The sequence below is a fragment of the Myotis davidii genome, unplaced genomic scaffold (assembly GCF_000327345.1).
Source record: "Myotis davidii unplaced genomic scaffold, ASM32734v1 scaffold1330, whole genome shotgun sequence".
In the NCBI taxonomy this organism is placed as follows: Eukaryota; Metazoa; Chordata; class Mammalia; order Chiroptera; family Vespertilionidae; genus Myotis; species Myotis davidii.
In genome coordinates this window covers 1933889-1950994 of record NW_006283826.1, presented here as the reverse complement: position 1 = coordinate 1950994, position 17106 = coordinate 1933889, and the positions used below count along the sequence as shown (strand labels likewise).

Below are 17106 nucleotides of genomic sequence, written 5' to 3'. Positions count from 1 at the left end.
TTTCTTGAGAGCACAGTTGGGTTACGTTTTCGGTCTTTTGTTTGTGTTGGAGGCAGCAGTTTTTGTTTCGCTTTAAGACGGGGAGGACTTGAATTTGTTTTTACATGAGGTTGGAGGGAGACGGGATGCAGGGCTGTAATCCATTAGCGATCTTGTGGGTGCGCGCACTGAAAACACCGAGGCGTTGACAGGCGGCTGTTCTGTTCTTTAATATTGCTCATTTAAAGGTCACACACGTGATAAAAATAATTTAAATGATATTCAAATTGGAAGAAGAAGGCTATTCAGTGCTTCCTCCTACTTCTGAATTCCAATACTCTTTGTAGGATGCAGCCAGTGATGCTGCTTCCTTCCAGAACGGTCTCTGCATGTAGGCCCTGGTTTCTTTTCTTTCCTTTTCTCTCTTTATTTTACCTAATGGCATATCTTGGAGCTCATTTTCTACCTGCACATGGGGAGCTGCTTTATTCTCTTCAGTGAGACATTTATGGGATCCTCAGGTGAGATTTTAAAGGCCGTTTGGGTGGCAGGAAGCTGAGTGCTGGACCTTCACCCCAGGGGACGCCCCCCTGTCACCTGGCTCTCTGCAGGGTTCACGCTGGGTTTTCTCCTTCCCCGTTCTAACCACGTCAGCCTCATTTGCAGCGGTGAGATGTTTGCTAACCTTCTGTCTCAATTTTCCAGTATCTTTAGACGGAAGTATCTACTGCCTGGCTAAGTAGATTCCCGAGGGGACACAAGGGACTGGGGGACACAAGGAAGAGCTCTGGTCCAGGAGCCAGACCCTAGAACCAGACTCCAGACCGCGCTGCCCAGCGGCAGTGCAGTGTGAGCCACAGGCGTGATCTTGAACTGTGTAGTGGTCTCATTCTCAAGAGTCAAAAGCAACAGGTGAATACATTTTCTAATCATTGTGCTTGACCCAATGTATCCAAGACATTATCAGTTCGACATGAGTGATAGATACTGGAAAATCAGAGATATTTTATGTTCTTTATGTCCTGCTGGTCTTTGAAATCCAGTGTTCATTGTACTCATACAGCTTATCTCAGTGGAACCAGCCACGGCTCAGGAGTCCTATGGCCACCGGTGGCCAGTGGCTGCTGTATCGGAGGCACAGCTCTTGGCCCCTCAGCTGCCGCTGATTCCCGAATCCTCCGACCTCAGTGCAGAATCGGAAAGCCACGCAGCCAGGGCAGGCCGTCTCCCTGCTCAGCTGAATCTCTGTATCTGTGAAACGGGATGGTCGGACGTGACCTTGGTCAGGTCGCGGCAGAGGAGGGAAAGGAGGGAGGCCTGATTTTGTGGGATTATTGTGAGGATTGGGATTCACCTTGGCCAGGCCTCAGGGTCCACTCCCTTAGACCCAGAGCTGCCTCCCCGTCACCTCTCTCAGCCTCAAGCACCTTGTCAGCAGCACCCTGTGTGGCACACAGTAAACTCAGTCACTCGGGACTGTGACTGTCACCATTCCTCCGATCGCAGAAACGCGGCCCAGGATGGGGAGCGGTTTGCCCAAGGTCGCACAGCAGCGAGACGGAGGTGGCGGCAGACGCTGGCCTGTTTTGGCTCCCTGCTCCTCTCTGGCAGGCAGTCATCCTGAAAGCCAGCCGCCCGTTTCCACGCAGCCAGGTAATGGAGACAAATGCACCGAGACCCCTGAGCTACTTGAACGAGGCCCGGTCCAAGAAGCGTTTCCCTGGCACTTGCTCGGGCGGGCACGCACACAGGGTTTGTGTAAAGTCGAATCTCCAAAGGGCAGAGGCCGCTTGTAGTCATTGCGCCGCATGGTGACTGGCGTGAGAGTCCTCGGTGTGATTTCAAACAAAGGGCCTCCTTCTAGGTGGCACGCGATGCACCTTTGGCGAGACTGCAGTGGAGTAGAAAGTGAGCTCAGTGGTCAGCCAGAGAGCCTGAAGGGTGACACTGTGTAACAATGACAGGACGCTGTGCCTTCCTGAGCCTTCGCTCTGTGACCTTGCCGAGCACCCTGCACTCACTGGTCCATTGAATCCTCCCAGTTGCCCAGGGAGGTGGTCATTACATGATGACCCCATTTTACAGATGAGGAAACTGAGGCTCCAAGAAAATAAAGAACTCACCCAGAAACACACAGAGAGGGCCGGAAGGGGCCTTTCAAATCTTCCCTGGAGCCGAAGGGTGGCCAGCGCTCCAGGTTGGCACAGGACTGAGGAGCCCGCTGGACACCGGGCATTTGCAAGCTGGGACAAGGGGCTCTCCCTGTAGTTGCTTAATTTATTCATCGGTAAAATGGGCATAGTCAACCCTGCCACTGGTCCGGGTGAGAATAAAAAATATGACAGCAGAGGAGGGTGTGCGTTGGGAAGGAAAAGGAGAGACACCTCGTATTGCGAGGGTGCTTTTAGGGTGAGGATTAGCCCAGTGAGGACTCAGAATGCACTCACCTGGTCCCCGGGCTGTGTTCTCTGTCGTTCACTCTCATTCTGTCTCTGGGACTCGGACTTCTTCCTGCCGCTCGAGCCCAGCCTCTTTCCAATTCCTTCCAAATTTCAAGTTGCCTTTCTAGAGCCAGAGTCTGAGAAACAGCACCCCACTTTCCCAAGCACCTGCCAACAGCCCTGTCTGATTTGAGAACAGCTAAGAAAGAGGGAGGCAGGGCTGCGGGGGGCGTTGGGGGTTGCTTTGTTGCTTTTTCTTGAGCCAAGCCCAGCCTATGTCCTTTGCGCAGGTCTGGCCCAGGCCGGCGTGTGGAGGAAGCGAGCATGGGGGCCTCGCCCACCAGGAGCTCCCCTTCGAGTCTCTTCTTTAATTAAAGACCTCAGCCAAGTGCCCACTCAAGAGCGGTCAGGAGGCCCCCGCTGGCTCTGCTTCCAGCTACACAGTGAACATGCTGGGTTTGGTACCGGGAAGAAGTGGGCTCACGGAGAGCTAAGGAAGCAGGGGGCAGGGCGGACCGATCCTCTCCCTGGCGAGGAGAGCACGGTGGTTCCAGAACCCCAGCAGCAGGATGCTGGAAGACACTCAGCCCGTCTCCACGGGCCACACATGCACACTCACAGAGCAGAAAAATGACACCGCGCGAGGCGATGCATGAATACACAGAGAGACACACACACAGCAACACCAGATGGAGAACCAGCCTGGGCCGGACCGGTAGTCATTATTCCCTCACCCACACAGAGGGACTGGCGGAGTTACGTAAAGCAAGCTGTAAAATGTGTGTGTGGAGGGGGGGCTTAACTTCCTAACCAGCCCCGTAGGGGACCCAGGAGGGGCTACCTCCTGCTCATGGGGGTGTCTGCATCCACGTCCTGCTCTCAGAGGTAGCAGGAGCCTGTCATCTGCCTCAGCCCAGCCCCGGGGTGACCCCGGGAAGCTGCTAGAAGGGAAAGGCGGGAGGGAGCTGTTAGCCGTGGCAGATGGGAGCTCCGTCCCTGCGCTAAGGCATGGTGAATGCCCGCAGAGGGGTGGAGATGGATCTGGGCGTAAGGAAAGGGCTGTACGGGTTCTCCACTGCCCCCCACCTGTCCCCAGTCCACCTGCCCCAGCCCGGACACATAAGTCACACCTGCATCCCTGCCCGCGGTGTACAGGCCACAGGTGCACACTCCGCACCTGAGCCACGGCGGCCTATTGGCCTTTGGTTCTCCAAGCTCACCGCTCGGCTTCCCTGAGCCTGGAGGAGCTGGTGGGAGTTGTACAAGTAACTAGAATATAAATGTTTTAAACCTAGACTGTACATTGAAAAGCTTAGGCTCAAGAGTGGGACCAATTGGAGTTCGAATCTTCCCTCCGCCATCATGCTCTGCTTGGCCTTGGACAGGTCACTGCCCCTTCCCAAGCGTTGGTCTTCTTGTCTATTGAAGGGTTACTGTGCGAATCAGAGAAGAAACTTCCTGTTAAGCGTCTGTGCTCAGTAACTGTCCGCTCTGTTTAGTCTTCGGGGATTTTTCTCCTTCGCTCAACAAGCACTCGCTGAGCACCTGCTCGGTGCTTATGTTCACCTGGGCGTGCGCAGTCCACTCTCCTGGTGTTTCTCCGTTGGGGTTTCAGGTGGCCTGTGAAGTACCGTGTCCCCCAACGCGTTATAGGGACCTGTGTCTGGTACTTATCCCCAACTGGGTTTGTGATGGTGGCCAAGTCTGCCCTTTTGAATGTGGAACAAGTCGATAATTATAAAAACGGCCATAAAAGCCAATTGGCATCTTTAACCGGTGGCTCCGTGGCTGGCTGTGTCCCCTTCCAGGGGTCGTGCGGGGGCTTTGGGAGCAGCCGGATCGGAGAGCCCACAGCTCTGTGCTGGCTGAGCTCCTGACCCGTGGTTGGGAAATGTGAAGCAGAGAGACAAAGGCCCCGGGTGTGACACGTGGGAGGGGTGGCTTCTGGCGGTGGGAAAAAAAAAATAAGAGAGGTCTTCCGAGCCTTGCCTTCTGCTCCTGGGGCTTTGGTCGTGGAAATGAACCCAGGCAGTTTGCAGCCAACTTTCCCCTCCGCGAAGAAAAGGGCTTTTGTTGCTGGGTTGGTCCCTCCGGAGCGTCTGGTGGCTGACGTCTCCGTGTGCCGGCTTCGTGTTGAAGGTGGTGTTGGGCGCTCCCACCTCGACCTCTTTTTAAATTCTCTCCACTCTGTCCCTTGTTCCTTCTCTTCAGCTCAGGAAGCTCCGGATCTCATCTGCGTCTCACGGGCTGGCGATGCCCAGGGAATAGCCCCCAAGAGCATGCGTGGCCTCTAGACACATCCACCGATCCTTCCCCTCACAGTCCGCCTGACCTGTTGCTGAGGGACACGTCCCACCGCGTCTCCTGACGTCTGCCCGGTCAGCCATCACTTCCTCAGAGAACCAGGAGGGAGGCAGGCGCGCGAAGTCATGCCACCGGCCGCCGAGCAGCACTGAGTGGGTGATACCGAGTTGACGTCAGACAAGCCCCAGAGACTCTCCGCAGCCCCGGCTCCTTCCTCCCCCGCACAGCCTGAGCCGGGCTCCTCCTGGTCAAGCCACTTCGGCCCGACCCAGCCTGTGGTCTTCAGACCCTCGGGCCCTGGACACCATGGAGAATCACATGTTCAGTGTCCAGCAGATCCAACCCAACGTGATTTCTGTCCGCCTCTTCAAGCGCAGAGTTGGGGGCTTGGGGTTCCTGGTGAAGGAGCGGGTGAGCAAGCCCCCCGTGATCGTCTCCGACCTGATTCGAGGGGGTGCCGCCGAGCAGAGCGGCCTCATCCAGGCCGGAGACATCATCCTCGCGGTCAACGGCCAGCCGTTGGTGGACATGAGCTACGCCAGCGCCCTGGAGGTGCTCAGGGGCATCGCCTCTGAGACCCACGTGGTCCTCATTCTGAGGGGCCCGGAGGGCTTCACCGCGCACCTGGAGACCACCTTTACTGGGGACGGGACCCCCAAGACCATCCGGGTGACACGGCCCCTGGGCCCCCCCACCACGGCGGTCGATCTGTCACACCAGTCGTCAGCCTGCAAAGAGCAGCCGCTGGCGGTGGACGGGGCCATGGGCCCCAGCAACGGGCCCCAGCACGCCCAGGACAACGGGCCAGAAGCTGGCTCGCTGCCCCACACCAACGGCCTGGACCCTGCCAAGAAAAATGCCGGGGCCGCCCGCCAGTGCAGCGAGGAGCACAATGAGTTGCTCAAAGAGATCAAGCCTGTGCTGACCCTTCTCACCTCGGCCGACAGAGGGATCAACGGAGGGGGCCCTGCCAAGGCGGAGACAAAAGATGCAGAAGTTCAGGTGGACAGGTAAGCCCCGCAGGTGTGCATGTGCGCATGTGCTGCAGCTCAGCCTCGCAGCCCGGGAGCCAGCCTGAGCTGCCCCCGACATCTGCTGGGCACGGCCTCTCTCTCACCCTTGCCTCTTCCCTTTAAAACTGCTAGAGCAGAATGGGCGTAGCAGCTAGGATGTATCCCTTGCCAGGAAGCCCAGAGCTGTCAGTCATGGTAGCCGGTGTCATGTTTTCTGATCTTGATCCCATGTAACCCTCCAGCCACCCCCGAGGATGGGTATGTTTGCAGCCCACATGTCCCGGGTGAGAAGATTGAGGCTGAGAGGAGGGGCTTTCCCGAGGCCACCCAGGAGGTGAGGTGGGTGTCAAGGCCTGGGGAAGAGAGGAGAGAGCTGAGCGCTGGGAAACCTCAGGCTCGGCCGGTTCTCTCCTTGGGCAGCCTGTCGAGGGCAACAAAGGCTCTAACAGAGGGGGAGGAATCAAGGTAGAGAATTGGCCCCAACTCCCCCAAACAGGGCTCCTGCTCGGTTTAGGTGGGAGCCGAGGCTAGAACTTGAAGAAGTGGGTGCCAGCCCCTCTGTGTTGCCCAGGCCGGCGTTTTCTGATTCTGTGGGGAGGAAAGCTGGCAACCCAGTGGGTTATTCCAGCTCCTTCTCTGGGGAGGAAGCAGCAGCCGGGCCAACCTTGCACGTCGTGCAATTGTTTGACTGAAAGCAGCAGAAAAAAACTTGTTTTGCAGGAGGTAAGATTTGGGAGAAAGCACTGCAGGGCAAGTCCAGGGCTCCATGAAACCACTCACATAAACGGTAAGGATGAGGGATATTTAATAATAGCACGTGTGCCCCAAGCTCAATGGTTTATACCCGTGCTGGACTCAAAGCAACACCCCACCCCCCAGCTTTTAACAAATCTTTTATTTAAATATTTTTGTATTGATTTCATAGAGGAAGAGAGAGAGAAAGAGATCAAAACATCAATGAGAGAGAAACATCGATCGGCTGCCTCCCACACGCCCCCTACTTGAGGATTGAGCCTGCAACCCAGTACGTGCCCTGACCAGGAATCGAACCATGATCGCCTGGTTCATGGGTTGACACTCAACCACTGACCCACACTGGCCGGGCTTAACAGATTTCTTTAAATGTCCCTTTCCTAACCAGCAGCTAATTCATGGATCATATAACCTACCCACACTTGACATTTTTAAAATCGATTTAATGCCCTGACTACAAAATAAAGGAGACAGAGCAAAAAGTAATTGATGATAAAAGAACCTACAATTTCACATGTTAGTGCTCAGGCCCGACTCCACCGGAATGGTCAGCTGTTTGCACCTAAACATAGAATTGCCGCCAACACGGCCGAGTCAGATGCAGTTCGACACACGTGTGTTGTTTTGGTACCTCGAATGCCACCAACAGCGCCGTCGCCTTGGTGATGTGATTTCCTGAAATGGTGGACGGCTCCCAATAAAACGATGCCACTCCTCTGGTTTAGTTGCAACAGTGGCATGCCTGGGAAATTCAGTCTATTTTAAAGCCTGTATGTACATAATAACAGATTGGGGTCATGGCTGAGCAATTTACGCATTTTTTAAAAATCTGTGTGAATGTCCCAAGGTGGTGTGGCAGTCAGGACCCTTAGTGCTCGTGTGGGGAGTGTTCCTGGCGTTGCAGGATGTCCGCCACCCCAGCAGCCACCTCCCTCCCACTGTGACAACCACCGGTGCCCCCACAAATTGCCAAACGGCCTCCTAGCGGCTGAAATAAGAGCCTCACTAAGAATCCGTGTCCCCGGTCAGGAAAGGGAAACGCAGAGACAGCGTCTTTGGGGTCACTCTCGGGGCTGGCAGGCCGGGCACAGTCCAGGCCCCTGGAGCATGTGGCTGCCTGGAATGATGCCCCCTCCCAGGAGCCTCTCCACCTAAGCTGCATGTGGGGGTGGGATGAGAACTGGCACCCCAGATGCTGCATGAACAGGTGACCATGAGGCGGGCAGCCCGCCAGGCCCTGAGCCCCACACCAGGTTTGTTTACCGGTCTGTGACTTCTGGGTCTGAGCAGAGGCTGGTTCTCAGCGGTGCCCCTGACCTCCTGCTCTCTCGACCTCATTCCCTTCCTTCCGTCCCTCTTTCCTTTGGACAGACTTATTCTGCTCCATCTAGTCCCTCTCCTTCCTGGGGCATCCCTGGTCCTGTTGTTTGGGGGTGCTGGCCCTTACCTGGGGGTAGAAGTGATGCTTAGTCAAGCCTCATCCCTTCATCCCAGGGTGGCGGGTGGCCCTGGCAGGTGGTGGCAGTGTGTGAGGGGATTGCAAGGAAGAGAAACTCGGGGCTTCCAAGTCCTCCTGCACTTGGGAGCGATCATTTTAAAATGCTGCCTAGCAGAGGAAATCCAGGTTGTCAGCTTGCTGCCCTGAAGGAGGGTTCTAAAGAGGCCAAGGTCCCCAGTCCAGCCTCCATCTGGACCAGGTGGTCAGCCTCGCCCTGGGCTCTGATAACTTCTTTGCCACTTGGGGTTACTTACAGATTACCTCCTTGCAGGAGTGAGGCTCCCTAAGTAGGACATGTGGTTTTAGCCCCCTTTTATAGAACTGAAGCTCAGAGAGGTTAAGCAACCTGCCCGGGGACACACAGCACTGTCCTGGTTCTACCTAGAAATCTCACAGTGAGTGCCCAGAGTTAAAGAGAAACCAGGCACTAGAATGTGGCTGGAGGAACGGAAGTCGATTTTGACCCTAGAGTATTAGCTTAACTCGGGGGCAGGGGAGCCTTCTGTGACAAACATGAGTTTTGGTTTTGTTTGTTTTTTTGGCAGGTTTTTTTATTGTGGTAAAATGGGTATACAAGGTTATATATATTTGAGGCGTATAACATTATAATATCTGTATACGCTACATAGTGTTCACTATCGTAAATCTAGTTACCATCCTTCACCAGAGAATTGATCCCCTTCGCCCATTTGCCCTTCCTCCAGACCCCTTTACCTCTGGTAACCACCAGCCTGTTCTCTGGACCCATGAGTTTGCTTTTGTTTGGTTTTTATATTTCATGTATACGTGAAATCATACAGAGGTTGTCTTTCTTCCTCTGACTTATTTCACTTTGCAGAATGCCCTCGAGGTCCATCTACGTTGTCACAAATGGCCTGGGTTTTATTATCGTTATGTTCGGCCGCTACAGAGCACTGCAGGTGGGCCTGGCCCCAGGCTAAGGTCTTTACATCGAGGGCTTCGTTTGCTCCTCATAGCACCCTGTTTTCCTGTTACTTGTCCCAGGTCACACAGCTGACTTTGTAGATTGCAGTGTTGGCCACAGATCACCTGACCACTAGTCATCAAGTTTCAGAGGTCGTCAGATTATTTTCTCAGAGTCTAAAAGGGAAACTGAGGCCCTGAGATGCCTCGGGGGGCCAAGCGGGGCAGGGCTGTTGCGGGCTCTCCAGTTTCCCAGGATCCAAACTCAGCCCAATCCACCCAGCCTGGGCCCTGGAGACACGAGAATCCTGCCCAGCATTTGGGATACAAGGTGTTACAGTCATGACTAGTCCCAAACCCAGAGGCCCTCACCCCATTCTCAGCTACAGCATTTGCCGTAGAATTCTGACTCTCACGGGCATACTTTTCTCTTTATGGAGACCGTTTTCCTTTCTAGCATGCTGAAATCTTGGAGAAAAGCTTTGCCCATCATACCACAGGCCTGGTTTCCACAGTCCCCACATCTTCCTGCTAGAACTCAGCTCCCAGAATCCACAACCAGGTGGAGGCAGAAACCCAAGGCTATTGGCGTGGGGCGGGGGAGGGGGGGGGCGAGAAGGGGGGTCAGAGAGGGAGAGATGCCGGCAGGGCTTCCTGCCAGGACCGGCTGCTCCTCAGCGGCCCCTAGTCTGGCTGGGTCAGAGCTGGCAACCCCCACCTGCAGGCCGTGCCCTGCACACAGGCCTGGCCCACCTGTTCCCCCTCCTGGGTCCTCGGGGTTGGTTAGCGGTCAGCACTGGGCTGATCAACACTTGCAAGAACTCTCTGTGGAGTCAGGCCCAGACCCCCACACATCCCCATCCCCGCAGTGTGCGCGGTAAGAGAGGGAGCCTCGGTTGGAAGGATCTGGCAAAGGTTCCCAGAGGGTGGAGAGATGCTAGACCGGCTCTTGGCTCGGGTCTGATCACCCAGCTAGCAAAGTGGAAGAAAAATGGCTTTGGTTTAGACATGGCCAGAAAGCACAGAAAATGCTCCAGGTGGGAGACAGAGTGAATGTGAGGGCTGAGCATGGTGGGAGGGGGGAGTCTGGAAGGGAAGCAGAGAATTCCCAAGTTCCTGGGCTCCGAGAATAAGATGTGATGGTCCAAAAAGGGTCTGAGGGCGACATCCCTGCCTCTGTCCCCCGACCCCCAGGGAAGGCACCCCCGTCCCAGGTCGGACCCATGGATGCCTTCATTTCCCAATCTTCAGAGACATTATGATTTTCAGCACCACTGTCCAATGCTGTAGCCACTAGCCACATATACTAGTAGCTGTCTACACCCAGTTACAGTTAGAATTACACATTCAGGCCCAGGCTGGTTTGGCTCAATAGATAGAGTGTCAGCCCACGGGTGGACCAAAGGGTCCTGGGTTGGATTCCTGTCAAGGGCACCTACCTCGATTGCAGGTTCAATCCCCAGCCCTGGTCAACGCGTGCGGGAGGCAACCCATCCTTGTGTCTCTCTCACATCTATGTTTCTCTCTGTGTCTCTCCTCCTCCCTTCCACTCTCTCTAAAAATCAGTGGGAAAATATCCTCAGGGGAGGATTAACCACAAAGAAACATGAAACATTCAGTTCCTCACTGACAGTAGCCATGTTTCAAGTGCTCAGTTGCCCCATGTGCTAGTGGCCTACGCCTGGACGGCACAGAGGTAGAGTGTGTCCGTCGTGGCAGGTCCCGCTAGCCCACGCCAGCTTGGAGGAATCTGGACTGTCTTACACAGAAGTACACTTTCCTTCCTCTGCTTCCGTCTGATCGACCCATAAGCAAATGAGTAGTAAGAGCGGTGATGGTAGGTGTAAGGGCTGTGAGCGTGACCTCATTTAACCATAGCAAACGAGGCGGTAGTATGATCAACCCTATTTTAGAGATGAACAAACAGAGAATTAGGAAAGACAAGTGTCCTGAATACCCCAAGTTGCACAGCTTAGACCCATCGACGCTAGGCGTTGAACCCAATAGCCCGTGTCCTAACACAGGCGGCACTGCCCTTCCACGCCCACCAGGCAGCTAGGTCCCAGGGCGAGTGCATTTGCAGCAATAAGCCCGATCATTTCCCGCAGACCCGCTTACCACTGACAGCCTGGGGGGTGGGCATCTACCTAAATCTACTTCTAATCTGGCCCCTGGGGGAATGGGAGCCAAATAACTCAACTTGCTTGTTCTCCCTGGTGCCATATTCAAAGTATTCTTCTCCTACTAATCACAGGGGACTCTTAAAGAAGTGCCTGTTGACAGAACACTTCACAAGCATTATTTAAACAAAGTTGTTAAAGGCTTTTTAAAAAGGATGATGGTGAAAGTGGCTCGCTCCCTGTCGATTCACACAGACGAGCTCCGAGCCCCGGGAGCCATTTCAGAGTTGCCTAGGTAATTGGACCCTGTAATTTTTGTGAACGGGCCTCCTTCTGTGAGCGATGTTGGGTTGCTTGCTCTTTAGCCTCTGGCTTCGCATGAGCATCCTGACTAGTTTTTTTCTGTCTCTGGTTTGTTTGTTTTTTCCGTTTGTTTTTTTTTTTAAAGGAAGGTTCTGGGCCGAGCATCTGTCAGACCTAGTTTCAAATCCCAGCCCTGCTGTGTGCTTACTGTGGAACCTTGGGAAACTAACTAACCTCTCGGGGCTCAGTTTTCGCATCTGTAAAATTGGGCTTTTAATATCTGTTGCAATTAAATGAAATCATTTCTGTGCAAGGACCTGGTACATTACAGATGCTCAAACAGTATTAGCCTCCTCCTTTCTCTGCTGAATCCAGGTTTATGGTCGTGTGATCTCACAGAGTCAGGAGCTGAGAGGGAGCTGAGTGACATTTAGAGGAGCCCTCTCAACAGACGCTTCCTCTGTTTTTCACCACGTAGGTAAACTATTGCCTTGGGTTCTGTAATCAAGAACTACTCCCGGTGTGTTTTGGTGACATTTTGCTAGTAAAGAGGGTAAAACAGTATGTTCCCTCTGACAGTTGCAGAGCTCTCCAAGCAACAGAGCAGAAGTGGCTTTGGCGAGGGCCACCAGAACTCTGTGAAATACAGCGCAGAGGGGGTCTGGCTGGACCCCAGTGAGCAGCTGGAGCAGCTGGCTGCCCAGGGCCACGCTTCTGATCCATCCCAAACAGCTGTCAGCCCAGATGGGGGATCAGGGGAAATTCTGGAGCCAAGACCAGAGCCCCCAAAGCTGGAAACATAGAAGGCTAGACAAGGCCAGCCTAGACGCCCAAGGTTGGGGAGCAAACATATGCCCTAGTCAGGGTAACCCTGGGGCGGGGGGGTTGAAAAGGAGCAGGTTGTCAGGAAGCAGAGGGCAGCATTCGGAGGGAGGAAGAGCAGGTCTGGATTTTAACGCAGGCTCAGTCCCCCCCCCCCCCCCAGCCATGCTGTCCCTCCATCTCAGAGGATGGCCAGCTATGGAACTTGCGGAGAGCCTCCTCCTGAGCCTACTCAAGGTCAGAGCCTGGGAGCGAGGAGAGCTCTGGTTCAGAGGTCAAGCTCGAGAGTCAGGAAAAAGCCTGGGTTTGAATCCCAACTCCACCATCACTAGCTGTGTTACTGAGGCTAGTGACTTGACCTCTCTGAGCCTGTTTCCTCATCTGATGATGACTGTGAGGCTGAGAATAGTGGTGATGAAGGTCATGATGGAGGAGGATGGGGATGGTGGTGATGATAATGATGAGAGTGATTATGGCAGTGGTGATGGTGATATGGACAGTGCTAACACTGGTGTTGATGGTGATGATGATTATGGTGATGATGATAGTTAGGTTGATGAAGAGAAGTCGATGGTGATAGTAATGAAGGTGATGATCCTGAGATGGTGGAGGCGATGATGGTGGTGATGGTGGTGTGATGGTGGTGATAATGATGACAAATGATAATGAGAGCCTCCACTTCAGAAGGATGTGAAGAGTAGGCTGGGATCCTGTGACCTGGAGCAATTTAGCTCTTGTCTCACCTCTACCATCTGTAAAATGGTGAATATTCTTATCTAAGAAGGTTGTCACAAAGATTAAATTAACCAAGACATATGTAAACTGCGGAACAAACACTAGCCATCATTGTAATAGTATTATTTTCGCCTGCTCTGTTCCCCTTACTTCAGAATCATTCCTGTTTACCCTGGGCTGGTGTCTTTAGCCTTGTTGTCAATGCCTAGCATTGGGATGACCAACCACCCTGGCCCACGGGACTGGTTTCCTTCCCTATCCCTCCTGCCTCCTACTTCCTACATAGTTAAGGCTGATGGGCATCACTGTGTCCAGGGATTCTGCCTGGGGTTCTGCTAGGAGGTGGGCTTCCTCTGTTTGTAGATCTTAGAAATGAGGGAGGGGATAAGGAGCACAGTTCGTGTCATGGCCATCCTGAAATGATGTCCACGGAGACGGGTGGATGCCAGCCATGGGTGCCAACTTGGGTGAGCTCACCTTTGTGTTTGACAGTAGGGCGCTGTCAATCCTACGAGGCAGCAGGCTGGGCACCCAGTGCTCTCTGGCTCCACGTAGTCATGTGGGTGGACCATGGAGGCTCTGGACTGACTCGGGAATCCCAGACCAGGGCCACCAGCTCGCTGGCCACCCCTCACGTCCTGCTTTCCTCATGCCACCCCCTTGCCTTCCAGAGACCTGGATGCCAAGTCACACAAACCCCTGCCCCTCGGAGTGGAGAATGACCGTGTCTTCAATGACCTGTGGGGGAAGGGCAACGTGCCTGTGGTCCTCAACAACCCGTATTCAGAGAAGGAGCAGGTAAGGGGCGGTGCCCGCTGGGAGGGTGCTGGGCTGAAGCCAGGAGCACCTATGCTGGGATATGGGTTTTGCCTTGGTGCGTTTTTTTCTTTGTGAGCTTGCCATTTTTCACATGTTCATTCTGTTTCTACATTAACGGCACTCACGTGGTTCAAAATTTAAAAGATAAAATAGAGCCCTGGACAGTTTTTCACAGTGGTTAGAGCATCAGCCTGCAGACCAAATAGTGGGTTCGATTCCTGGTCAAAGGCAAGTACCTCCATTGCATGTTCGCACCCTGCACCCAGTTGGGGCACATCTAGGAGGTAGCCAGTCGCTGTGTCTTTCTCACATCAGTGTTTCTCTCTCTCCCGCCTGCTCCTCCCTCCTTTGCACTCTAAGGGCACATGCCCAGGTTGTAGGCTCGGTCCCCAATATGGGGCTTACACGAGGCAGCTGATCAATGATTATCTCTCATCATTGATGTTTCTATCTCTCTCTCCCTCTCCCTTCCTCTCTGAAATCAATAAAAATATATTTTTTAAAAAGCTATAAAATATGCATGATGGAAAGTGTTTCTCCCTCCCCTAGTCCCAGCCACAAAATTTCCCTCCCTACCGTAATAGTTGTAATTTTTTGTGGTCCTCTTAGCATAGAGAGACAAGTAAGTACACATTTTTTACACAAACGAGAGTGCATTATGCATACAGTTTTGCACCCTGCTTTTTCGCTTACCAGCATATCTAGAACTTAGTACTACCAGTAACTAGTAGATAAAGAGAGTCCTCATTCTTTGTAACAGCTGCACAATTTCCCATTGCATGCCTCTGCCATATTCACTGAGCCCATCCTCCAAAGTGAACGCTCTCGGGTCATTGCCAATATTTTGCGATGACATTGCTGTAAAGAATGATAGCGTATAAACACCTTATTTGGCACACGGGCAGGCTTTTCAATAAAATAAATTCCTAGAAGTGGACTTATTGGGTCAAAGGTCATATTCACTTGTTATTCAGCAGAAATTGAGAAATTGCTCATCATGAAGGTCGTGTCAATCCTACGGGCTGAGTAGGAGCGGGTTGTTTCCCCGCAGCTCACCAGCTCCATCTTTGCCAGTTTGCCCAGAGGTAGTTCGGCTGCTGGACAGATAGGGTTCCCGAGAGTCGCTCGATTTGGCTAGAGAACAGCAGCCTCTCTTTCTCCCCTGCCCAGGCCGCTAACGGGCCAGGCCCCAGCAGCCCTAGGGAGGCATGTGAATCTGCCGCCCCAGCTCTGCATGCAGCGACGTCTAGGTGGAGATGGTACAGGTCACTCAGCGGGTCGTCCTCTTCCTGCCCAACACCTGCCCCGAGCCCCGGGCGGCACAGGCCGGGTTGCCAAGCTCTTTCTTCTGGTGCAGCATCTGTGGCACTTTCTCCACCAGCTCATCTGAGCAAGGACTCAGAGTCTCTCTGCATAGCTTCACGGGAGGCTGGGACGCTGCAGAGCCTCAGTGGGGATTGCGTCCTTAGCCAGGAAGAGAGGAACATGAGGGATTCTGCGGTAGGTCAGACCCAGGGTCCCACTGGCCACTTCCTCTACCTCTTGCAGTGACTTCTGGGAATGTTCGGAGGACAAGCACAATTGTAGCTTCTTATGCTGCCCCAGAAATCAAGGTCATGCCCTGGCCGGGTAGCTCAGTTGGCTGGAGTGTTGTCTGTATATGCCAAGGTTGTGGGTTTGATTTCTAGGCAGGGCACATGCAAGAAGCAACCACTAAACGCATAAATGAGTGGAAAAATCAAGGTCACATTGTGAGTGTGAGGAGACTATTATCCATTAATGGAGAAATGAGCAGATAAAGTTAAAATAGTCTATATGTTTTCTTTCTTTTAAAAAATGCATTTTTGATTTCAGAGAAGGAGAGAGAGAGAGAGAAAGAAACATTAATGAGAGAGGCCCGGCTGGCATGGCTCAGTGGTTGAGCATTGACCTATGGACCAGTAGGTCACGGTTTGATTCCCAGTCAGGATATATGCCTGGGTTGTGGGCTCAGTCCCCAATGTGGGACATACAGGAGGCAGCCGTTCAATGATTCTCTCTCATTGATGTTTCTATCTCTCTCACTCTCTCCCTTCCTCTCTGAAATCAATAAGAGTATATTTTTTAAATAAATCCTATATAATAAAAGGGTAATATGCAAATAGACCAAATGGCAGAACAACTAGAGTGCCTGTGGTCCCTTGCCCCAGCCGGCCCCACCCCTAACAAGCCCCGACCCCAGCCAGCCTGCCCCTGATGATCTCCATCAGGGGCAGGACGGATGGAACCCATCAGTGCACGAATTTGTGCACCGGGCCTCTAGTACATAAATAATGAGAGAAAATCATTGATTGGCTGCATCCTGCATGCCCCCTACTGGGGATCAAGTGTGCAGCTGGGCATGTGCCCTGATCCGGAATCCAACCGTGATCTCCTGGTTCATAGGTCAACATTCAACCACTGAACCATGCCGGCCGAGTTATATTTTCTTTCTTAATTGAAATAAAGAAGTGTTGCCATAATGAAAATCTTCCTAAGTCTAAGGACAGAAAGAGGCAGCCTCGGGCAAGATTTGGACTATAGACATGATTTTTTGGAGCTACACTGTCTTATCCTAAGACAGCGGTCACCAACCAGTGGTCTGTGAGATCCAAAAGGTTGGTGACCGCTATCCTAAGAGACAATTTCTATTTGAACTTTTTTAAAAAATATTTTTAAAAATATTTTTTATTAATTTCAGAGAGGAAGGGAGAGGGGAGAAAGATAAAAACATCAATGATGAGAGGGAATCATTGATTGGCTGCCTCCTGCATGCCCCCTACTGGGGATCGAGCCCACAACCTGGGCATGTGCCCTTGACCAGAATCAAACCCAGGACCCTTCAGTCCGCAGGCCGACACGCTATCCAGTGAGCCAAACCAGCTAGGGCTCTATCTGAACTTTGAATTTATTGTCAGTATTTCAAAATTTTATATAAATATCATATTTACAACTTCTCTTAAAAATGTGGACAACCTGACCACATTGATCTCTATTCTTATGATGAAACTAGAGGCCCAGTGCACAAAATTCATGCACAGGTAGAGCCCCCAGGCCTGGCCAGTGATCAGGGCCGATCAGGGCCTTCCGGCTGCTGGCCAGACCTCCCTTCCCTGGCCGCCAGCTGCTGGCCGGGGCCTCCCTTCATTCCACAAAGCCCCCTGGTGATCAGCACACATCACAGAGAGTGATAGAACTCTCAGTCAAACTCCCACAGGGACACTTTGCATATTAGCCTGTTATATATATAAGTAATCTCCTGGACTGAGTAGCACCTGCCCCCTCTAGACAGGGCTCTCTGGTTTGCTGCAATCCCCACCACTCCCTATTGTGTCTCTCTCGGTAAGATTTGGGGCACAGGGAAGAAGCAGAAGAGG

The 17106-nt window shown here is 52.9% G+C and overlaps 1 protein-coding gene across 1 annotated transcript in view; it reads left to right on the top strand.

Moving 5' to 3' along the window:
• The first annotated feature begins 702 nt into the window (after positions 1 to 702).
• The window catches only part of NOS1 (nitric oxide synthase 1), an 80204-nt gene continuing 63800 nt past the window's right edge, over positions 703 to 17106 (top strand). Inside the window, exons 1-3 of the mRNA XM_006754134.2 lie at positions 703 to 891; positions 4632 to 5734; positions 13564 to 13690. Coding sequence (XP_006754197.1) covers positions 5031 to 5734; positions 13564 to 13690 — 831 coding nt within the window. The 5' untranslated portion in view covers positions 703 to 891; positions 4632 to 5030. The remainder of the gene's footprint in view (positions 892 to 4631; positions 5735 to 13563; positions 13691 to 17106) is intronic.